Genomic DNA, 25,146 nt, shown 5'->3' with positions numbered 1-25,146 from the left:
TGTATTTAATTCAAAATTCAGTTTGCTTTTAATTCTTGCCACTCCTCCTTCTTTCTTGACTAGGATAGCTAAAGATACTTGCATTTTAAAGGTTACATTAATTTATAGTCTCAGTAGTAGAGTTTCTTAATTTGCGAATATCAGAAATATTTACCTAATACGCTGAGTAAGCAAACTAAATCAGTTTTGATTTTCAAGTAAGTCTAGCTAAAGAGATGCTTTTGTCAAATCTGGATCTACTAAACTAAAGTGGTTTGGTAAGAAGTTGTGTGAACAAAATATGTCATTTCTTTTTACCTCTATTACAAAGTCTAGGGACGTAAAGCTAGTTAGTATGAAATAAATAGAGGAAAGGGGTTAGCCTTTGGAAAGAACAGTCAAGAAAATGTTTTTCCCATTTTTGTTCATGAGCTTCAGCAGGAAGGATAGTTCTCTGGGTAGCTGACTGTGAGCCGTGATGGGAAAATAATTCTGAAGTGCTTGTATATACCTTTATGTAAATGGCCTGTTTATATTTGATTTTAACTGGTTTCAAAAGTAGCTGTGCATTTAACTGCTGAAGAGGGAAATCTGCAAAGATGAATAGATGTGAACCTTGTTGGAGAGTACAGTGCTGCTTTGAAATAGGCGGAAGGAAATTTTTGTTGTTCTCAGGTGTAAAGATATTCTGTAGAATACAGTCAGAACGTAGATAGAGGCAGTCCATCTTAATTCTGTAGTTGGCATCTGCTGTCACAGTGCAGGAATATTATATGTTCATGCAAGTTATTTTTTGCTAAATGCAACATTAGTGGTTAAAACTGATTCTACTTGTACTCTTGGTAAAGTCCTGCAGCCTAGCACAATACATTACAAACTTGAAAGTATTTGCTCTTTAATAAGGTAAGTTTTCAAATGATAAAGAGTTTCCATTGGATCAAACCAAAGGTCTATCTAACTCCATATCCTACTTCCAACATACAGTGCAGCTTCTGAAACCATCAGAATCTATTGGGAGCTGCTCTTAACATTATTTCTGCATAGTTTTTTCAAGAAGACGAAAGAGAAGCCATAACACGTTTATTTTGGATGTCTGTGTCTCTTGATAAGGGAGAGCTGGGGCCAGAACATCTAGTGTCTGGATAGCCTTAAATTCAGCTTCCAGATAAAGAAGTGTGTAACTGTTCCCAAGTATCTAAACACTATTAGCAACAAACTTCTGAGAAATTTCCTTATGCTAACCTACAGCAGTGACAGAATACAGAATTTAGTGTGTTTTTCACAACTAAAATAACATCTTATGTAATTGCCCTGGGCCTACACATGACCAACTTCCAAAGATTTTTTTTTTTTTTTTTTTTTTTGAGGATATTGGAAACTAAGAAAAAGACACAATGCTGAAGGGCACAACTGAAAATTTCCAGAAAGAAAGTCCACCTAGTGGACAGCAAAGGCAACGCATCTGCTGCTCTGCTTTTTCTTTTCTTTTTTTTTTTTTTAACATGAGTCACTGGGCAGCAAATGTAAATCCAAAAGGATAATCTAAAACACTGCATGCAAGTAAGCAGCTGTAGGAGTGGCTACCTGTGAGCAAAAAAATCCAAATTACTAATGTTGCCCTAAAGAAAGACCCTGCAAGACCTTTCTTCATTTTTTGTTACCTATCTGTCTGAACAGAATGGGATTGTTATGATTAATAGGAGCAAGCAGTCAGTCCATTAAATGCTCTTTAAAAATACGTATTTGTTACTGTTTGTGTTTGTACACGTATACCCACAGTATACATATACAATGGATTTTTTTAATATAGTTTTTTATATACATGTTAAGAATATGTGCAAATATATATATGTATAAAACAACAGAGCACTTGTCTTTGAAGAAAAAGCCCAGCATTCATAACCTGTCCAGGAAAGAAACCTCAGGGGAGGTTCAGGTTGGATGTTAGGAAAAAAATTATTCTTTGCTGAGTGGTGATGCAGTGGAACAGGCTGCCCGGGGAGGCGGTGGAGTCAGTGTCCCTCGGGGTGTTGAAGAACCATGGAGATGTGGCACTGAGGGACATGGTCAGTGGGCATGGTGGGGATGAATTGATGTTTGGACTGGATGATCTTAGAGGTCTTTTCCAAACTTTATGGTTGTATGAAAGTATAAAAACGAACTAAGCATACAAGTAATTTTCCCTAAGCAATCTCCCAGAGTCTAGCTAATGTTTAACTTGAGGATGTTTTAAGCTGGATTAGGTTTGTGGGCTGTTCATTTTATTTATATGGTATACTTTTACTATTCATGATGCTTCCATTCAAAACTAGTTCAACTTCTTCCTGGACTGCTATTCATACATAATTTGCTGTTCTGCACTGGAGATCTATTTGACTAAACATGAGAAGCTCTTATCCTGGATTACTCTTTAGTTTCTTTAAATAATTGATATGGATTTTCTCTGCAGCACTTGCTAACTGAGATGTGGTATCTGTATCTTTGTAGCCTACTATGAGGACTGAGCCTGTACTGGTTTTCATTTTGGTAATAGAGCTGGGGGTAAGTTTGCAACAGATTAATGATTACCCATATATGTAACTTAGGAAACATGCCAGGCTGACCAAGATGTCTCACAGATTTTGTTGTCATTGACTGTTAGTGCCTAATGATGTGCCCAGTTGAAACAGCAGAAAGATACTTAGCCTCCAAGTGCAGGAGCACATTTGCCTGTTTGCATGTTTACCTGCTCTTCAGAAACTTGTCTGTTGCTGTAGGACTTCTTTCTTCTCAACGCATCTTCCACACAGGCATCCTGTGTGTGAGGTGGACCTAGCGTTGGCTAATATCTTTGTGTTGTTTTAAAGGCTCTCCTGTGCCACAGAATCACAGAATGGCCAGGGTTGGAAGGGACCGCAAGGATCATGGATCTCCAACCCCCCGCCACATGCAGGGCCACCAACCTCCCCATTTAATACTAGACCAGGCTGCCCTGGCCACTTCCAGGGACGGGGCGTCCACAACCTCTCTGGGCAGCCTGTTCCAATACCTCACCACTCTCTCTGTAAAGAATTTCCCCCTGACATCCAACCTAAATCTCCGCTCCCTCAACTTAAAACCATTTCCCCTTGTCCTGCTGTTATCAACCCTTTCAAAGAGTTGATTCCCCTGCTGTTTGTAGGCTCCCTTTAGGTATTGAAATGCTGCAATGAGGTCACCTCGCAGCCTTCTTTTCTCCAGGCTGAACAAGCTCAGCTCCCTCAGCCTGTCTTTGTAAGGGAGGTGCTCCAATCCCCTGATCATCTTTGTGCCACTGGTATGTTTTTAATAAACACAAAATGATGCAGTGTGATGGGGTTAATTGATCATTTTAGTAGCTTGAGTTTTGGATTGGTGGGTCATAAAGTCCTGCATGAACCTACTGTGCTCAGAAACCATTGTGCTTACAATGGGTGGTCATCTGAAGCTGAAGGAAAGACTGCTAGGTTAGCAAGAGAAATACTCCTTTAAGTTTGTCTGGCAGTACTGTGCTTGGAAGCAGATTTTTCAATCATCCTGTGGAAACACATAGGCAGTAAGGAAACAATCATCTGTTTCAGATTGCTGTGATTAAATAAAAAAAAAAGCAAGAAAAACATTCTTCCTGAAGTTCATTTTTATGTTTTCAGGTATTTAGAATCAACTTCTTTACAGTAAGGATGAGGGAACACTGGAAGAGGCTGCCCATAGAGGTGGTGGAGTCTCCTGTGGAGATACTCAAGACCCATCTAGATGCCCACCTGTGCAACCTGCCATAGGGAACCTGCATTGGCACAGAGTTTGGACTCAGTGATCTCCCTTCCAACACCTAGAATTCTGTGATTCTGTGCAACTATAGCAGCTGGCTTATCTTTCACTTTAATTGTTATGCAGGCAACTAGCAGTTTGATATGTTCAGTATTGTTGGGAAAACACTTCCATTTTTACGGTAACACATGGTTACTTTTCAGATGCCGGGAAATACATTTTTTGTAAGTTCTTGGTTTAGTCCTCTGATGCAATTGAAAAGGGTGGAGATAGGAATTCTATACCATCCTGTGTTAAAGGTGAACGGGAAATGTACTTTGATCAGTCTGATAACGAGATCTTAGAACCCGATCAGTGGTTGCTGTACAGAATAGAGCCATAGTGTTATAAAAATAGTTTCTACGACCTGTGGGAATATGATGACAATGACCCAGAGAGACAGAAGGGGCTTTTTTTTTCCTCCTTGCTTTTCAGTATTTCATTCTTTTCGTGCTTATTGGTAATAGTCAAAGTTCTTGTGTTTAATCCCTTCATTGGTCAGTTGAAGATGTAAGAAAGAAGCAGCACCCCAATGAATACGTTAAAAAATATTTTTTCAAAGTGACGTTCTTACTGCCTTTGAACAAGAAATGTAGTCACTGGCAAAACTGCAGTTTGGGATGAGTGGAATATAATTCTATGCAAGTTCTCAGCCTTGGTGTAAGTTGTCAAGTGTATAAAAGTACCAGTGGTTCTGGTACCAAGAACAAGATTAGACTTCTTGAAGTGCTCTTTCATCTTGGGATAAGACATTTTGATTGTATTGGATAAAACAAATAGTCCTTTTTTTAGTTTATAAATAATACAACAGCTGAAATGGCACCAGAAGGGCAGTTCCCTAAGTGTTGATTGTCGCTGAGGGAAGTGACAATGTCATATCTAACTTCCATTTTCAAAATAGCTGAATTTGATCTTCTGAAAGTAAGGGCCATCTAGAGTTGTTTTTTCTCTTGGTGGAGTAAGATATCCTTGGGAGGAAAACTGAGGTGAAGTGCAACATGCATGTACTTCTTGTATACAAGTGGGGTGGGAAGCAAATGGGAAGTAGTAAAAATTTCTTGCCAGGAATAGATTGAATACCTTATCTTCAAGCGAGGCTCAGAAGCACTATCGTGTATTTGAAGATGTTGGATGCATCATAAATTTCAGCAAATATTCTCTAGAATTACTAGGTTAAATGTGATCAAGACTGAAGTCCTACTAAAGCTTTTATTGCATTGTTTTTAGAGTTAATGGGCAACTTCTGCCTGAGTTAACTGGATGAAAAAAGGCAAAAGAAGTGAAGAGTCATCAAGACTATAAAAATACTGGCCATTTGTTAAAATAGAATGTAAACATGTTAGGCAGATCTCCAAATGTCTATAGCACAGATTGTTGTTAATCAAAATACTCATCCTTCTAGTTGCAGCTAAGAAGCCATTTTGATTTTAGCTTCCACAGTGTTTCCTAAGTATTTAGGTGTACTTTGGAAATAGGAGGAGTGTTTTCTTAGTTGAACAGAAATAAGCAATGAATGGAAGGATAGTTGAAAACATTTTATTAGGCATATATTAGTATGAATAACCTTTGAGAACCAAGTGTGTTAATCAGGACTTACGCTGTGTGACATTTCACAGATTGAAGTTAAATGTATGCAAATACCTCATCAGCTTCTCTTGAGGGGATCTGAATGTAAACCTCAGAATGAACTTTCCATTCAGTAATTCACTTCCTTCTTATTTGCTCATTTTCTCTGGCCTAATTCTCAAAAACAACTGTAGTGAATACCTTAACTTTGGAGTCACTGGAACTGCTTACCTGCTTGCAGCTGAACATACACTTCAATCTTTTCAGCAATATTCAGCAAGAACTCATGCCTCCTATGTGAATCTCACTTCCCATTAATACTGTCTAAAGAATTTTTTTTTTTTAAGACAATAGTCTGAAATGATGATACGTGGTGACAAATTGAACCCTAAGCTTTTGGGAGCCTGTGCGTTCAGCATAATGTAATTGTTCTTGTAGAAATGCCAGGCTATATACATAGAGACAGGTGAAGCAGATGGCAGTCCCATTTGAATGCTCCCCTTTTCAGCATAGCGAAAGCACTCTTTTTCAGTGCTAGACTGTACAAAAAGGGCAGTTGTGTTTCCTGTGCCATCAGTTGGAACATGCTGTAGGCTGTGATACATTTATTTTTTTCCTTCTCAGCCACTCCTTCTGCTGTACCTAGTTTTAATAACTTCATCATAATGTATTACTTTCTTTCTAGTCTCTTTCTGCCTTTTATTTAATAGAATTTGAAATTATTCACTGCTAAATAGGAGTCCAGGGCTTTGGGGCCTCAAACGCAATTTTACTCTTTGTGTTAAAGGTGACCAGCTTCTTCTGTTTGTACTAGGGTTTAACTTCTGGGTGAATATTGTAAACACTTATGGTGGGTGGAGAGAGTATGAGTGCAAGCATTTGTGTTATAATAGCTTTTATAACTTGGAAATGCACAAAACAGATGGCTGCAAAAAAAAAACAACAACAACAAAACACCAGAGATAATCTTACACTAAGACCATCTTGAATTGCTGCATCCCGGTGATGATCAAACTCACGAAAGTGTTTTCCATCCCTCCCAGGTGTCTTATCCAGCAAAAACCTCCAAAGGATTCAAATCAGCCAGATCTTTTATTAGAAGTTTCTTTGTAGTAGGTATTAAAAACAACACATTTCTTAAGTTTGTTTTGGGTGCTTTTATTGTAGTGTGTCTCTTTTTTGGAATCTGTATCCCTTCCTTGAAGAATATAGATCACCGTGTTGTATATTAGCTTTGTTGTTAGCATGCTGGATTCAGCTGTGGATAATTCAAGCCTGTTGTTTGTCCTGAGGTAATCAGTGGATTTGCTAATACTTAATTTTATTTGAACTAAATTTTATTTGAACTCTGTACTTGTAGGAACAGAGAAGACTGTCACCTCTTTAGAAGGCTGACACCTTTAGAAAGAAGTGTAAAATCCACTGGCATCAAACTCAATTTAGTGCTTATGGTAAAAAGTCTGAATCGCTGATTCTATATCATAGTTCATGTGTCCAGTCTTGTCTTTGGATGTCTGCATGCCTAGTTGCTTCCTACATTTCCTTCTCTTCCTTTAGTCCAGTATATGCTGATAATATAGGCGAGAGGAGTTACATGGAGACTGAGCATGGGTTTACAGATTCCATCACTGTAAAAAATGTTTACCAGGCAGATGGGACCAAGAAATTGCAATGCACCTTGATGTGTGCTGCCTGAACTTGATAAATATGCTAACAATTCATTTATTGTGTGCACGCATACACACGTGTGCACACACAAATGCGCACACGCTCAAAATAAAATAAATTTGAGCATGTAAAATTTTAAGTAATTGCATTTTGAATTCCAAGTAATTACAATCTGTTAAAAATATTCACAAGACTATTTAATTCTCAACCTTTTTGGCCTTAATTTAATCCTATGTCGAGCCGAAATGATACATACTTGATAGTATCTTTTTCCTTCATAGCCCTTGATGCCTGTTGTACTGGACAGGAAGATTATAATTTGAAAAATGGAATTTTAAATATAGAGACTTAGCTTCTTTTTTGAACCAGCACTGCAGGAGCTATTTTCAGACCAGTCTCTCTGGTATTAAAAAGAAAGTGTTGATTCCTTCTGTGGGAAAGCTGGCCTATGTGGGTCTGAAAACTTATGCTGAGGAGTGATGTGGTGTTTAAATCCTGACACTGTGTTTAGAAAAACAGACGTTCTGCCAGCACTCCCGCAGTTGAGAAAGCCCCTTTCATGTTTCAACTGCTTCAGTCACTGAATGCAAATTCTTTCTTAGAGAATCAAGTGCCATTGCTATTTGCTACCATGGCAAGTTTCTGTAGAGAAATCCAATGCTGGTGCCATCAGTAAGCTTGATTCATGGAAATGATATTGTATTAATGGGAAAAAAAAATCCAAGCAGTGTACTGTACTATTATTGCTGCTAAATGCTCTTCTGAACCGCATGTTATTAAAGGAGTTTCAACATGACACTCTGCTCCTTTTAATGGCTCCCTGTGTGCAGACAAACACTGTGATAGGGACCGGTAATCCAGTGAGAGGTTGGGTGGAGCTTGTGTTTTTATTGCTCTGCCATTGGATTTGTCCAATGATGATGTTCTGGCTATCTGCATGTATTTATTTATATCCATTTTCTCAAGCTATTTTTCCCTCCCCAGCTGTGCCAGAAAGCAAACTGAGGTCTGGCTTTGCACGCACATATAGGTTATGTATAGCATGCTTGTAGCTAAGCTGCTGGAATCTGTTAATTAAGAGAAGTGCAAGCTCAGGCTGCTTAAAAATTGCAGCTGCTTTTTGACGAGGGGACTCCTGGCCAGTCTCAGTCTCGAATGTTAATCTTGGTTTTTCCACCCCATGACCAGTGCAGTGTGCGAAGGTATGCTGCAGGCCATGCTAACATACATGGTGTCCTAAAAGTTGAAGCAGAATTCAGATTTCATAGACTCATAGAATATCTAGAGTTGGAAGGGACTCATAAGGAGCATTGAGTCCAACTCCTGGCTCCACACAGGATGACCCAGAAATTAGACTAAATGTTTGGGAGTGTCTGAGTGCTTCTTGAACTCTGGTAATCTCAGTAATGATATGACTGCCCTGGAGAGCCTATTCTAGTGCCCTACAACCTTTCTATTTGTGTTTTATTTCTATTTCTTTTACCTGTGTAGAAGAAAATCAATTAAAAAGATTTTGGGGGAGTGGGGAAAGGAGAGTGGAACCAAAGAAAACCAGCAAAACCAATCAAACAGATTGATTTGCTTTTTTTGAAGAGGGATTTGCACTTTCTGAAAATGCATAATCTCACTAGGTTTTGTTTCAGACTAGGTTTTGTTTCAGGCCTTTCAAAATGATGGGGAAAAATAAGGCCATTTAACTTCAATGCTGAGTTTACACTAGCCAATGACTACTTCATCTATTTGATTCTTGCTTCCCTTATGTTCTATATGACCAATATAGTTGATCAGTATAGTATTTGTTTTCCATTTCCAGTAGCTATGATTGTTATGAATGACTTTTGACCTTGTAACATCCAGAAAACATTGAGTATTTTAGCGTTACGGAAGAAGACATCATTGCCCTTTTAAGTTCACTCAGGAACTTGAGAATAACTTTATGTTAAATTATTCCACAATCTTAAAGTTAGTTCTGTCCAAAAAACCAATTTATCCACAGGAGGGTACATTGCTCTCTTTTTATATATCTCTCAGGCCCAATACACTTCTGGTAAAGAGGAATTTAATGGGGAGTATAATAAGCCGAAACTACTGTGGATGGGACTGACTGCCCTGAGAACTCATTTAGTGTGATGAAACAGTCCTCTTAACTGCCATGCTGAAGACAGTTGGCAAAGCAATTACACTTCTAGGTCAAGACCCTGGCTTCATAAAACCTTCTTGTGGAAAAGCCAAAACATGAAATTATTTATCTGTTGCAGTGGGATTCCAAGATTGAGGATGGAGAAGAGTTGTAGTACCTAACTTGCTGTTTCTGATTTTGCATGGGGGGATTTTAATAGGCTATTTTGAGAGTTCTCTCCACTTCTTTTCTGTTGATGGACTTATATTCTAAGTCATTCTGACTACAATTACTGAAGTCACTCACTGGGCCTGGAAACTTGTGCAAATTTGAGAGATTCCATAGCCAAGAAACCAATGGGGATCATCACTCTATGAGGTACTGCTTGAACTAATATCTGGCTCCCTCCTCTCTTCCTACCCCAACCTTCTCTGAGACCCCTGAGCAATAGAACTGAGGGTCAAAGACAAGAAAGTCAGACAGCTTTTACTGTGCTATTGTAAATGGGATCGAAGGTAGCATACAGGGGTATGTATGAACTGTTTTAAAGAAACAGCAATTTGAGTTTGGAGACTAGAAAGAAATAATCTTAAAGTTTCTTTAAATTTGTTCCTCTCTGTAGTTTTTCTCATGTTTCAGACACACTCCTATGAACAAGTTTGATTGTGACCTCACTTTAAAATGAAAGCATGTAACGAAAGATGTCATGGTATGTAAATAGAAGTCATTGTAGTTTTAAACATTTCTACATTCACATATCACGGTGATTTTCCTACTTAGGAAAATGATTAAAAGCCTTGATAGACTGTATTATTTGATTAAGTTCTGCAGTGCTGTGGACTGTCCAAGATAGAAAGTTTGGCTGTCTTTGCATTTACCAGAATTTCTTTTTTTGGGGTGGGGAGGGAGGAGAGGAGAGGGTGGTGAATTGAACAGAAGATTTTCAGAATTTGGCTTCTGCTACAATAATGGAGGGAGAAATTTATGTAATGTAAGTGACTGGAAGCATGTTCTTTGCTATCAAAGATGAGGAATAAACTGAAGTGAGATGATTGTCTTTGCTACAGGAGTTACTAGACTTTGCTTACTTTCATGTCACCTGTGGGCCTGGTACAATAGCAGCGGTTTATATCTGGACATATAATGTGTTTCTGACTTCTCATTGTTTAGTTTTGGTAGTTAGTTGTAGTTAATACTCAATTTAAGCTCATTGTTTGGGCAATGGGGATGAAACATTGATAGCTGTTCTAAGCAAGATGTTGGTTTACAAAGCTGAATATTATATTTCAGGGCATGAAGTTTATTTGTTTTCCTCTTATTTGCTGCAGCCCTTCAGCTACTCTGAAGTGCCAGTTAAGTTCTCAAGGTTCTGCTAACTAATATGTTTAAAGGGAGAGCTGCGTGGACAGGTGTCCCAAATTCATTGTGTAATTAAAAAACTTACAACTATTTAGTCACAAATTATTTACTGTAAGCCTTTGATTAAAAGCTCTGTGGTTTGGGTTGTATTATTGTTGTTGTTTTTTGCTTTGGTTCGAATGATTTAGTACATGATTGAAAATTCAGAAGTGAATGTGCAGAACTTGATGTAACCAAACTTGGTATTCTGAGGAAATAGAGTAGAAAATTTCAAACTTGTCAGTATGCATCACAGGTACAAGTGCAGAGCGCTGTTTTGAAGGTACCCTTTGCAGTTTCTGTGTCTGTATCTACCTTATAACATGCGGAAAATTGTCTTTCAGTGTTCACAGCAGTAAGTTGCAAAATGACTTCAAAGCGAAGGTTGCGAACATTTGAAATATCCATTTTCTTAAAAACGTGTGGTTCTTAGTGCAGGTTGTCTGAAGACCACTAGAAATAACATTTCCCCTCATTGCTGTGCCTAGATATTTTTAAATTGAACTTTAATTTCCCATTTTAATCAAACATTTGTGAACCTGAATAAATCCTGACGACGTTCTGTGGAAAAGGAATCTGGGAGTTAAAATGTATAACTAAAGACAGTGTGAGTTTATCCGTGGAATTTTTCGGTTCCCTTCACAATTTGGGTGTCAAGGTGATCTCTTTATTCCTTTTGCAGCGCTCTTGAGCATATGCTTCCTAGGGCTAGAGTAATGTAACTGCTGAGAATAAGGAGTAGTTGTGCAAAATGTGACTGTGTTTAGTTGAAAGAAAAGTTTTAGAATAGAAACTTGCTGGGAAAATGTTTTTCAAATGGTAGATGCATTTAGGACAGTAATGCAGTTCAATCATTTAACAAGCCATTATGTTTTGCCGTTTCTCTTTTGAAGTATGAAAAGTTTTATGTTGTGTTCTTTACCATTTTAAAAACATCAGCAATGTCATTCTACAAAAAATTTTGAAGAAACCATTTTCTATCCAATATATCACTGCTAGCAATAATGGGATGATTATTTTAGTGTACATGTTAGAGGTTGGCAATGAACTGCAGGTGAGACTTCTGGAAAGTGTACTGTGTGATCCTATGAAAGTGAGGTCCCTGTCCAGAGACAACTACTTTAAATATAATAATTTTTAGAGTTTTGTTCGTGTCTTAAACCTTACATTCACAGGTTGCTTTGCAGGGAAAAACTTGGAGAGAAATTAAGTAGGTTTTGAATTAATGGAAAATTGCACCGTACACAGTCTTGCATGGTGGGTCTTTTCTCCTAGAACAAATGGGGAAGGAATCATATAATAACCAAATGTATTTTCTACGGTAAATTAGAGTAGCTTTCATTTCTAGATACAAAACAGTATGTTGAGATGATCTTAATCTTTTCTAAAGCACCTTATATTGTGCTTGTTCCTGTTTGTGTTCTGATTTTATGAATTTGTTGAGCAATTTTCAAATGCTTGTGCAACATCTATAATAGAACATGAAATAGAAGTATTTTAATGTCTTTGATTTAAATATTCCAGCAGTTTAGGTTAGAAGTAATTAAATTAATTAAACAAATACTTCATAATAACAGAATATGCAGCAGGTCATGCGATACATGGCTGTGATGTACTGAAAAGGCATAGGTGTAGATTTTGGAGTGCCTGCATCATAGTGGGATGATCTGGTTTTGAAAGTGCTGTGTTTGAATGTTTTGTCACTAATGCTTTCTGCTATGAAATAAGTCTGAGAATGAGTTAATACAGTTTTGCATCATCTTTCATCACAGAATTCTTGGTTGTTAGAATTCCGATGTCTCCTACAGCTTCAAGCAGGTGGTAGGGTGAAAAGCAGCAGCAGCAGCATCTGAATGAAAGAGATGATTTCAGGTGAAGTTCCTCGTCTTAAGAGTTTGAATATAAAGAGGATGAAAACCAATGTGAAAAAAAAGCAATTTGAAGCCTGGAGTAATATCAGTGGGACAAAATGTACGTGTAGTGTTTTGTACCTAAAGGAAAGGGCAGTTCAGCTGCACATTAAGGTTTAGAGGAGACAAGTTCAAAATGATATTTTATACTCTTTTGTGTCAAGCCAGCAGGTTGAGCTGACCATATAATGTATGACAAAATAGACCATATGATCTGCCTGTATCAGTAGAAAGGGAAATATTACTAGTGTTGTGCAAGGAGCTCATGAGACTCACATCCAGTTTACTTTGAACAATTCTGACTGTCCGTGCTGGAAGGAGATACAGATTGGAAGAGACTGTAGGAAGAAGAGAAATTATTCAAGGTTGTTTCTTGCTTTATAATATAGGAGAGGCTCAACTGCATTATTTATGTTAGAGAAATGAAAGCTGAAGCATTGTCTTCTAGCTATAAATAGGCTTGGGTTAAGTAAGATCTGCTCAAACTCATTTACATGTTGATGAAGTTTCAGGAAAATGCCCAATGGCTTTTTTTAAATTGAGTGGTAGGAGTGATCAGGTGATTTCATGTGAAGGATGCAAACTTCAGTGATAACAGCAGGTAATCCCAGTAATGGATTCATCATGGGTCTCTGGAGATGCTAGGGCTGGAAGAGCCTCACTACTCTACAAGTGGGTACAGTGTTGTTACTATGCTCTATGTAGAGTAACTCATTTTATTAAAGATTCCATGTCTTGTTGGCAGACTTACCCAAAGCATGTTACCTAATAGCTCTTGAGTATTGCTCTGTGCCATGACGTTCACATTGTCAGCAGAGTACCTTACAGTCCTTGTGAATTCTGGCTTCTCCTTTGGAAGTACGCCTGTGTAGTGCCTAGATAAATGCTTCAATAAATGTGTTCATAATGAGACCTGAGCTGCCTGTTGTGTTGTTTCTGAAGTGTCTGCTCGTAGAAGTGCAGCAGAACTTGCATCTCAGGGCTTCACAGCTCATGTTTACCTGCTAAGACACTATTGAAACCGGTAACAGGATGAAAGTATGTAACACACACAAAGCAGAATTCTTTCCATTTGGCAGACTGTTCACTCTTTTCCTAAATTTGTTGTTTGTTTGAAGAAGGAATCTGGTTTAGGAAGAGCTCTTCACTGATTTCCAGTTTGCTAGGACGTCAGTGTGATAGATGGTTCTGCACATCTTCAACTGCTTCTCCTTTGAGAAAAATGATACTGACTAACTTACATCTTGTAATTTATTCCTGGGTATATGTAAGTAAAAAGTAGTTTTTACTTACGATGTTAGTATTTTGTCAGTAAATTTTGTGACAAAAATACAGAGATTAAAAGACTTTGATTCAGGAAGCTGAAAAGTTAAGGTAGAAAGGAAAGGCCACACTTCAAAGGATGTACTTGCTTTGTTGCATATGTTACGCTGGCATTTTGAACTTTATAAATAGTGGCATTAATTGTGTGTGTATGTGACTGCAGAGAAAATGCATTTCTTCATCTAGCTGTTTCTTTCAAAACAGTAAGAAAGGTAATTGATGCGGTCTCATACGTTCAGCCTGCTCTGACTGTTAGAAGTGGAGGGAAGTATATATGTCCCAAAAGTTGTTGAATTTCTACTGGAATGTTGTGTATAAAATAGTACCTTAGACTACATATCATCCTTTTTGCCTTCATTTAAAAATCAGTTAAAAAAAAAAAAAAATTTAGAACCTGAAGTATAAATTGGTCAAAGTACTAAGGTGATATATTCTTTGTTCACCAAAATTGATATTTGTTCTGGGATGTATGCTGGTGTTCATTTAAAGTTCAGTTGTCTTTGTGTGGCATCATTACATACTTTTCTAAAATCTGTGGCTGAAAAGTAGGAACACTTATAAAAATGAAGTAATTTAATTCATCCTTTTGTTAAAGCTTTTACTGTTTTGCTTTTACGTGCTGTAGTTTGTGTTGTATGACTGAAGCTTTTACATCAAATTCAGTATTTTATTTCAAATGCAAATACTGCCTTGCAATTTGAGGCACAATGCTAAGATTTTGGTTTCCTTCCTATTGAAACACATCTACTTTTTCCTGCAGTGGAAGCTTATACTGTCCTACTTGTCTAGACTACAGATAGTGGCTTTCAGCAGTATGGAATATCTCTTTTTCCTTTCACTGTCCTCTGTGGCCTCCAACAGACTTAGGTTTCTGGTTTACTCAAGTGTTTGATAGCAATTTCTTCAATCTCTGCAATATTTGGACTTCATACCTGTGTAGCTCAGCAGGTTCAAAGAAGTGTATACATGCAGAAGGTTTTCTTAAAGATCTCAAGAAATATTTCATCAAAATGACAGCATACTATAGTGAGAGGAAAAGTAGCTGTTTCTTTTAAGCTGTGTCCTGTTCTGTGTAATATAAAATTTTGAGGGGGAAACTGAACTGATTTCAAAATGTGGCTCCTTTCTTAGTACTGTCCTTTAGGAGGATTAACATGGTCATGAAAATTCAGCTAGAACAAAAGCTGTATATATTTATGGCAATGTGTGATCTTCTCAGAAATTGTGGAAGTAAATTTATTTGTTGGCAGCTGGTAGTGGTGATGTTCAGATATTCAGCAAAGACTTACTGTAGTCATTGCATTTCTAATGAGCAGTATTTAGAAGTTGTAAAATAGCATATTAGCAATTTAGTATCATTTCATAAATCGTTTGGAGGCATAGGTCTGCTTTTTTTTTTTTTTCCAGTGTTGTGAAAATTCTTATGTTTAGCTCAAAGCCACCAATTGTAGTACATCATCTTCAATGTCACCTGAGATGCCCTAGAGAGATGCAGGCATCCATAAATGAGCTGATGGTATTTGAGGGCTTAAACTGGAACCTCTTATATCATGGAAAGAGTGAAGATTTCTATCTTTCAGTATAGTTATTAGTATGAGTTACCAATATTTATTTGAAGGTGGTATCTCCAGGGATGTGATTCCATTGCTTTTCTGGGCTGCCTGTTCCGGTGTTTGACCACCCTCACAGTAAAAGAAGTATTTTCTTGTGTTCTGTTCTTTTCCTAAATGTACCTCTGGGAAGAAAATATTTACTTTTTAGTGATTGTTTTAACTGATTATTTTTTCAAACATTTATATATGTTTTAATTCATTGGAAAATGCTGCTTATTTTTGGTGGAGTTTGGAAGCTATTTAAGCAGAAAAATGGAAAAGTGAATTCTCTTTTTAATTGCATCTCCTGAACCCTTCAGAAGGTATCTTATGCCTCTCTGCCTCTTTCAGTGGCAAAAAATGCCAAAAACAAATGAGGAAGCACATTCATTAGGTGGCTCAGGCTGTAAAATAGGAACTGCCATGCAGGATTCTGATTTTCCTCTACTTTTTTTTTTTAATGCAGAGGACTTTCAGCTGTGGGCTTAGACTTGTCCAGTACAAACTATCATATGAAATGCCTTTTATCTGTCAGAAAAGACATTCAGCATATTTGTGTGTTTGCTTCTCAGTTCCTCATCATCTGTGTCTGAATCTTGTATCGGTCTTTCTCTAATGAGTATTACCAAGGTTTCTGATGTTACTGTCATTTAAACACCTGCATAGGCTTATCATGGAAACATCGACATTAGTGGGCTTCACATTAAGGCAGCTGCCTTTGTGCTTTATGATTTAGATGATTTCCTTACATTCTTCACGAGAAGTCCATCACAACTTCCTTGGTACTGAATTTCAATGTAGCTATTGGCAATATCATATTGTTGGTCATGATATTTCTCTGCAAATGAAACACAGCCTTTTAATTCAGCTAGTTTTGGAGGTGTGATGCTGTGTGTGTTCCTTTTTTATCTTTACTGAAATAATTTTAAAATACTGCTCTTTTGTCCAAAAGATGCAGCTGTGAGGTCCATCTGTTCATCAAAAAATGTGTGCTGCTTCATTTTGTAGCTGAACTGAAAAGCCTGAAGGAAGTGGGGCTGCAGTATTTGGGATATGGAAGTGTTGTTTCCCCCATGACTTGTGACCGTAGGATCCATGACAGAAAATGGGCAAGTAAAATGTACTTGAGCTGGGTTTGTTAAGGGTATGGGCTGCTTGAGCTTCTATTTATAGTTATGCTAAAATAATTTAGTCTCTGCTTGTCAGGAGATGTGGAGAAAATAAAGTTAAAAAAATAGAAGACATCTCTAGTCATTTGTTACTTCTTTTCAACATGCAAAAATTCAGTGAGTAGACTATAATTTTCCAGGGGAGCATTCAGTCTTATCAATTAGATTGTTCCTTCTTCTTTTCCTAATTCACTGCCAGATATGCTATTCATTTTTCTGATTCTGCAGTCAATGAGGTATGCATGCTGCAGACAGCAGCTTCCTTAATTAAACAATCTGGCTGTTTCTAGAGAAGGTCTATTCTTTACTGAGTGAGGAAGGGGTCCTGCTTTTTAGAAAACGTGCCCACATGATGTTACAGTGGAGTGCTGCCCAGAAAAACTTAAAAGGGTTATCAGTAGGGTTACAGCCACGCTAGCCCAGTGCTGCCTGCCTGGAGAACACCTCACACTGCTGTGCAGGCACAGCTTCTGGATGGTTGAGAGCCTAAGCATCATTGTACCCTACAACAGCAACAGCATAGGCATACTTTGCATGGCATTGTGTAACTGGTTTGTAACGTGGCAGAGGGACCAACTGCAGTTGTGTGTTCTTTGTGTAGCTCTTGTCTGGATTCTAAATCTGATCTCTGCTTGGTGTATTCAGTTGCAGGCAGTGGCAGTGTGAGCACAATGCCCCGTGTGCTCACTGCGCAGTGCTTTCCCAGAGATTTTTATCCTACCCTGGTTTCTGAACCTTAAGCTAACAAAGCCCTCTGTTTCCAGTTAGTATTTCATATATTCTTAATGAATAGTCTGTTAGTGAATAATTTGTGCCAGTTCAAAATGTTAGCATGTTCATTGGTATTCCTATGGTGAGAGAAGTGGACAGTTCAGATAACTGAATAATCTGCAGTATAAATCCTCTTTTTTTTAATTTTAATTCTTATTTTTTTCCTGTATGTATTTCGGTGTCTTATGAAACTTTTCTTTTGGATATATCCCTGTTGAAAAGATTTTCATTCCCTATGAGAAATTGTTTCCAAACTTGTCTATGTGACAAGATTTTAATCTAACTTTCTAGATTTCCACCACTACTCTCACCAATAGTCCTTGAGGTATTTATCATACCTCCCTATCCAAATGAGTGGGTCATGGGAAAATAATTATGCATACATTTATTTAAGTATATTACACAATTTTCTTTTAATTCCCCGTTCATTTGTTAGCTTGGAGAATAATAAAATGAAATTAAGCTAAAAAATCTGTGCAGGGTATTCATTCTGCAAAGCTTTCATTTTCCCCAGTGAGAGACACATTTGTCTTCTGTCTGCAAATCTGGAAAATTTATTTAAATGTATGCTTCCTTTTTCCTCTACATAGAATTAATCTAGTCAAGAATTAGGCACTGAAAGAAAAAGTAAAAATCAGATTTGATGGAAGAGTCACAGTTGAGAGCTTGTTGAAAATCTCTTTTTTTTTTTTTCTTAGGAAGAATTTGTCATAGTAACTTTTACTTCTATTTGATCTGAATTTACTATTGTAAGGTGCAGTATGTAGATTAAGCCTTTGAAGCATCTGCCTTTGGTTATCTGAAGAGCCATACATGAATTTAGGATGAGTTAATTCTGGTTAGTAAATTCTGCATTCGTAAGTGAAATTTCTGCATTCTTAGACGTGAAGATGCATGGTTACTACAGAGACCAGTTTACACGCCTTTCCCCTGCATCTTCCTTTCCCTTTTTGATAGGGGGCTCAAATGACAAACTACTTACTTTGAGAAGAGACTCACCTGCTCAGTAGGAATAAATTGTTCAGTGCACGTACACAACAGAATAGTACGCTCCCACTGAGTGTTGCTTCAGGCTTTAAACTTTCAATGTTTATAAAGATGTTCTTTGAAAATTGATTGTGGGAATTGGGTGCGTGTTTATTTTCCCTGTCACTAAGCCAGGGGCTGTAGTGGAGGGTGTCCCATTGTAATCTCATTTTCTCTTAGAAGTCCTATCTCAAGCTCTGTTTTGTTGGTACTTGTTCCTGAGAGTCCTTTACTTCAACACCTTGTCTCACCTGAAAGCCTCTTTCTGCTGCGCAGTTCTATGCTGTCTGGAGGCTGTTGTCAAGGTGTGTTTCTTGCAATGTCTGTATTCCTTGCTCCTTCCTTCAACTGTGCTTATTACTTATTATTCTCACTAAAGCAAATCCTTTGTTGTGATGAAAATTTGAAGTTTTACCCAGGCTGCTCTTTGAATATACAAAAAGGTTTCTATTTGGAGGGAGGAGGAAGTAAATAGTACAGCTCTTAAAGTTAATATGTTCTTACCAGTTTCCTCTAAAAGATGGAATGAGAGAGACAAGAGACATAGTTAATATTTCCCCCAAAAGAAAAGCAGACACTTCTTTTTTTGTTTGACACCAAAGCATTCAACAACATGGAGCACTCCCAAGAACCTGGCTTATGCAATTTGACGGCTTACCAGGCTTTCTATTTGTTCACCTTGGTTCTTGGATGCCGACTTTACATTTATGTTCTACTAATTTTTTTCCCTCTCTCTCCCCCACCTTCCCCAGCAAATAACCTCTCTCAACATTTCAAGGGCAGATGTGCAGAATGAGAAGAGATGGGAGGCTCAAAGGCAGCGTTTGATAGAATATTTAGTTTTGGTGATCTCTAAATTCCTTAGTTCCATCTATTTCTCAAGATCTCTTAACTGAAACTTCCCTTTGTGAGTATTTATCTTCAGCTTTGATATCTTTTCTAAAAGAATTCAGGTGTCAGTTAAGATTGCTACTTGAAATTCCATGAGTATCTACATTGTTCTGAAAGATCTTTATAATTAATGTTGGAAACAACATATCTGCTGCTGATTGTGGTTTAATAAGACTTTTTTCTAGAAATGAGTTAACAAAAGACTGATGAATAGATACCTAAAAAGGGGCTGTTTATAACACATCTATCAATGTATCTTTTCATTTCCCCTCCTCCCTGTTAAATTCTCTTTGTAAATCAGATTGTTTGAAAGTACGTGTATGAACATCTAAGGCATATGAAGGAAAGTATGTTGCTCAAGCTCTCAAAGCTATTTTCACATTTGAGCAAATGTTATCATTCCACTCTGAGTGTGTACTATATTTGAAGTGTGTGTGTGTATGTGTATATATATATATACACACACATACAATCAACTAACATGATTCCTGCTGGGAGATGCTCTTGATGACTTTTGGAAAAACAACATTTGCTCATGTTCTCATTTTTTTTTTTACTAGGTAAATGTAAAGTAGTGAAGAGTTAACCTTATAAAGACTAGTCTCTTGTTACTGTGTAGTAGATAACAGGTGCAGAATCTCTGTTGAAGCCTCTTAAAGCAAAAATTGAGTGTGAGAGGGAGTTTTATGTTATAGCTGATTTTTTTTTTTTTTTTTAAAGAGGGTACTTATAATATTTTTTTATTCAGCTACTTAGATCCTTCCTTTAAGATGGGGAACTAGTTATATCAAGGCAGTGTATAATTCTGTGTTATGGTCACAGAAATTGGGGATCAATCCAGGGTGCTTTGTCCCAACTTACATGTGACTGCTTTTTTTTAATTTTCTTCCTAATACTGAGGAATTGCTATTATAGATAAGGGAGCTCTCACCACTGGAGAACAGTAGGGTGAGAAAAGGCAACCATTAGATGCATGGCACTGTTTTGAGTTTTGAGCAACCGGGATGCAAGTCTGCTTTTGTGAATTTTTTTTAATATAAAGGTGTCTGCTGCCTTCCAAGAACACTAAAGTATGCTTTGGCAGCTTTGATGGTAGAATTTGTGAAACCTTTGTTAAATGTAATATTCGTTTGAAAATATCCTGCACAAAGCCTGGAAGTCATTCTTGTGAAGCTTAAATGATATTCTCAACAGCTTCTCTTTGATGATAATGTTTAAATAGAAATTTTAATTTTAAATTTGATCATCTAAGGTAGGCTGAATTCTGAAAGGGTTACATAGGAAACAGTTTATTAACATGGAGATATATGAGAAATGCCTTATGCATTGGTAGCTAGTCTCCTCAAGATGTAGGACATACTTAGTCCCTGTCTTCCTCAGACTATTTCCATGTTGGTTTGGTGACTTTATCCAACGTGTGATCACTAACAGCACTTTGTCTGTTGAAAACATAGAGATAGTATTGCTTCAGAATCTGAAAGCACAGTTTAAATGTCACTTTTCTTCCTTCCCATGGTTTCACAGAGGATTCATGTTTTGGAAGCGAGAAGCTTGGTTAGAGCATGAAAAAAAAATGAAGTCTCTTGACATTCACTGCTGTAGTTAAAATGTACCATACAAGATGATTTGATTGTTGAAAAGTCAGCTCTGCTTGAGGGAAAGTACAGCCAGAAAGTATTTTCTTGGAATGGAATTGTCTATGAAACATTCAAATTAGAAAGTAGGTGTTGAGAAATGCTGTTTTTCTCTTGCTTTGCCGTATTTCATAATAACTTTCATTATAAAGCAGTGAGGAGAGTTGAGGGTAAATTCTTGTGTGGGAGGGGGCATATAGGCTTTCTGATTATCTTGACATATGCTGCTATGCAACATGCAGAGTATTGCAGTACACAGTATTTTTTTTCTAATACTTTTGTTGAGGAGCTTGACAGAAAAGTTTTTAGTAGGCCTATGTATGTGTGTGTCTGAATATGCAAACATAACTCTGCAAGAGTCTGACAACATACTGTTCAAAAAAAAAAAAGAACAGTGTAGGTTTTTCACTGCTAAGGTAATGCTAACAAAATGAGTGTATTTAATTGTGTGTTGGAAGAGGTGAAAAAAATCATTTACCTTGTGAAGGACTTCATAATTTTCTTCAGTGATGTCCCCTTTTGTGCTGAGCCTGAGCTTGCATACACTCGTCTCTGCAGACTTGAATCTAGCCTAGGAAGTGTCTGCAAAGGGCTGCTGCACACACGCTCAAATGCACGAGAACTCTGCAGTGTGTGAATGTGCTGAGTGCATTCTTACATAAAGGATCTGTTTTGTTCAATTCTATCTTAAATGAAAGGGTTGAAGGACGTGGTTATACAATAAATTCTCATCACCTCATAAATGACATTGTGAGACAGGACAGTGGGGATGGTAGGATTTACGGAGCTTTCCTTGAGCACCATTGTTCCTTTTCAACCCAAACTACTGTAGTTCTCTCTGTGGGCTGTTGATAGCCAACAATATCTCCACTGGGAAAACCATGCAAATACAGTATTCTTCAAGTTCTAAGATAAACTTCCCGATAGAAGTATGTTGTGGAGCCAGCTTGGTGCTAGCATTTACAGCACTTAGTGCCAGAGTGCAGTAAGTCAGAACTGGGGCGTGTAAGTGACTGCTGGGAGTGCACACAAGTGTTGTCAAGAGCTTCCTTAGCAATGCATTTTTGGTTTAAAAAAAAAAGTTGTATTCATTTCAAGAACAGTGACATCTGCCTATAGAAGCACTCTAAAACTTACAGTTGTTGGGTTTATGTATAAGGGCAGAAAACTTTCTGTGAAAGAGAGATGAAACAAAACGATCACGAGTTAATTGCTTTCATTGTATTTGGATATTATGCATATCTAGTTTATACATGAGACTTTTCTCAGTCTTTAAGTAATAGTTAATGTTTAATCCAGGCCCAGAACTTTCCTTTGAGTTGACTGTGATGCTAAGGATTTGGATAGATAACTTATTTCCATCTTTCAAATAAAAGAATATTAGTTTATCCATTCTGCCCGCTTGCGCTCAATAGTTAGCTGTTTAAAATCTCTTATTCTAATACTCTGGTGGTTTTTTTTGTTGTTGTTTTTGAGTTTTTGCTATTTATCCAAGTCTATTTTGCTCAATACTTAGGGTTTTATTTATTTATTTATTTATTGTCTTTTTTCTCTCTCTTGTCAGCAGCCATGCAGCAGGTATTGGATAACCTTACTGATCTGCCGACGTCGACAGGCGCTGAAGAAATAGACCTAATTTTTCTCAAAGGAATCATGGAAAACCCCATTGTAAGATCACTTGCTAAGGTATTTCAACTTCCTGCTCTGAGTAGAATCTGAAAATGTTGTATCTGGTACATGAACACTGAGTATGGATTGAGGTGTGCCTTTAATGTATGGTATGTCTTGTTAGAAGGCTTAAAAGTGTTCTTGAAAATAGAGCATATTTGGTATAATTTCTGTGTACAACGATTTATTGATACATGGGAGATCTAGAGGGAAGAGTAAAACTCAGAGACTTTGGTAGTAGTGTGTTAATGATATTTATGAAGATAATGTCAAAATACTTGAAATCAGAGGTACTTGGTTTTAGTAGCCTTGTGACACCTGTTGTGTGCAAAACCCATATCTCTTGTTTTCGAGCATTTTTTCCAAAGATGAAAAGTGAGAGCAATAATCTTCTTTCCTCCATGGCATAAACAAGTTGTCTTTTTGGCTTGGAATTACTTTCTGATCAACCCAATGAAATATGCTCTCCAAGCGCTTTCCTAGATCTCAGAGTAATGGTTGGGCCTTTGATTGGCAGCAGTCAGACACGGGCTAGCCTTAGCTTTGGTCTTACATTATGTGACTACTTTATTCATATATGGTAGTATTCATTTATAAGTATCTAAAGTGATGTTGACAAAAACTCTTTAGACTCTCAAGTTAAAATGTAGCTTATTTTATCATAAGAAAATGCAGTCAATATCATACAGCACATGCATTCTTTCTTATTCTTCATAAAAATATGTTCCTTACACGAGAAAAAAGAGTTAACTGAAATATAGCTGTCTCTTTAATATGAATAAACATCTGAAGCAATGCCCTGTGGGCAGCCAGGAAGTATTCTGTACAGCTAAAGGATCATTGTGTACAGATTTTGCTCTATAAAAATCTGGAAAGGAAAGCATAAGAGTTTGTGTAAGAATTCACTTTTGTTTAACTGTGTTAGTTACAAACAGAACACAATTCAGAAGAGAGAAGCAGCAATATGTGTATTGACGTAAAATAAAATGGGGATTTAACAAGGTTTGAGATTTCAAGGTACACTTGATTATTTACTTCATAGAAAATAAGATTAAATACACTTGTCCAAGAGACCCTTCCATTGGGTCACAAGGTTCAGAGTGGATCCCCTAGTTTTCTAAACTCCTTGAACAGCAGAGATAAGGAATCTAGATGTGGCTGAATTCACTCCTAGCCCCAGACTTGGTCAGTGGTTTACGTGTGCACAATCAATCTATGATATAATTTTAGCAAGCTCATAAAGCTTAGCAAACTATTATTCACCTACTGAGGGTTTGTAGCAGCAAGGAATTTCTCGATGTTGAAGTGTGAGGGGTCTCTGCACCAGCGGTACCCTCAAGAACTGTCCCTACTTGTGGGCAGATCTGTTATGCAGCCAGCTGCCGTGCAGGAGAGCTCAACAGACTCTTGGGCTGCTCATTATTTATGAAGTAAGATGACTGATTCACTCACATTTGCATACCAACTACAGATGTTAGTTTCTTTCAAATTTGTCTTGAGTCAAACATAGACTAGCACAGTTGTTAGGTGGGCAGATAGCTCAAATTAGCCCTTGGCTATTGTGTTTTATTTCCCATCAGTCTGTTCTCAGTTGGATGCAGCCTTTGTAACCAGTTTCACCCATCATGATTGTCACTGGTGGTTATCTGCTGAAATCAGATGCAGCCATCACAACCATCCACGGTGTTTATCACTCAAGCAGTGGCAGGACAAATAAAAGTCAATAAAAGACAGGTTAGGAAGAGCACGCCACCACACTGTTCAAAAACATTGGTTACAAGTTAAAGAAGTTGCATAAGAATAAAAATTTAAACAGTGGAAGTGTCTCGTCTGTTGGTGAGAGAACTGCAGAGGGGAAAATTTGTGTGCTAAATTTACTGAAATTAAGTTAAAGCAGTTTGTTGATTAGAGTTGTTTCTAGCTGCAGAATCTGTTACATACTTCATCTATAATATTTATCATGAAGAAGATGTTCATTGCAAAGAATTTGTAGTTTTCCAATAATTCCCAAGAATGTGTAGTCTTCCAACTATAATGTAACATTTAATTAGCAGGAGTTAACAAGCAGATTTAAAAAAAAAAAAGTGTTTGTAATGGAAACAGACATGATCTTAACTATAAACTTGCTTTCTCAAGAATGCTGGAAATTTTTAACTGAGTCCATATGGCATGACCACACTCAGATTTTTTTTTTCTGATTCTGCATTGAACCCCAAACTTCCATCCCAGACAATAGATCTAAATGAGGACAAGGTCAAAATAATAACACACTTCATGAATGATACGCATGGAATTTGTACCAATACATTTGCCTCTAAAAGTATATCAAGTTTGTTTTTCTGTTAGAAGAATTAGTTTTATCAGAATTGTGAATTCTCAGAGAACTCTGAGATTTTCAGACTGTTTGTGCACATTAATTTCAGACCGGCCAGAAATGTAAAAAGCCTTTTCCTGTATTAGAATCACAGTCATAGAATGGTGTGGGTTATAAGGAACTTCAAAGACCAACTAGTTCCAACTTCCCTGCTGTGGCAGACACACCTTCCACTAGACCAGGTTGCCCAGAGACCCCTCCAGTCTCTTCAAACTGTTTCAGTTTGCCTCTTACCCTATCAGTGAGCAGCAGTG

The 25,146-nt window shown here is 37.4% G+C and overlaps 1 protein-coding gene across 2 annotated transcripts in view; it reads left to right on the top strand.

Moving 5' to 3' along the window:
- Positions 1 to 25,146, top strand: part of PALS2 (protein associated with LIN7 2, MAGUK p55 family member) — a 57,688-nt gene that overhangs the window by 8,399 nt on the left and 24,143 nt on the right. Inside the window, exon 2 of one of the 2 annotated variants that reach the window (XM_031590119.2) lies at positions 22,418 to 22,536. In XM_031590119.2, the coding sequence (XP_031445979.1) occupies positions 22,420 to 22,536 (117 nt within the window). In that variant the 5' untranslated portion in view covers positions 22,418 to 22,419. Of the gene's footprint in view, positions 1 to 22,414; positions 22,537 to 25,146 lie in introns of both variants that reach the window. The other variant, XM_031590118.2, reaches the window with a different exon arrangement.

This window comes from Phasianus colchicus, chromosome 6, assembly GCF_987193195.1.
Source record: "Phasianus colchicus chromosome 6, bPhaCol1.hap1.1, whole genome shotgun sequence".
Classification (NCBI taxonomy): domain Eukaryota; kingdom Metazoa; phylum Chordata; class Aves; order Galliformes; family Phasianidae; genus Phasianus; species Phasianus colchicus.
This window is presented reverse-complemented; position numbering and strand designations above follow the sequence as displayed.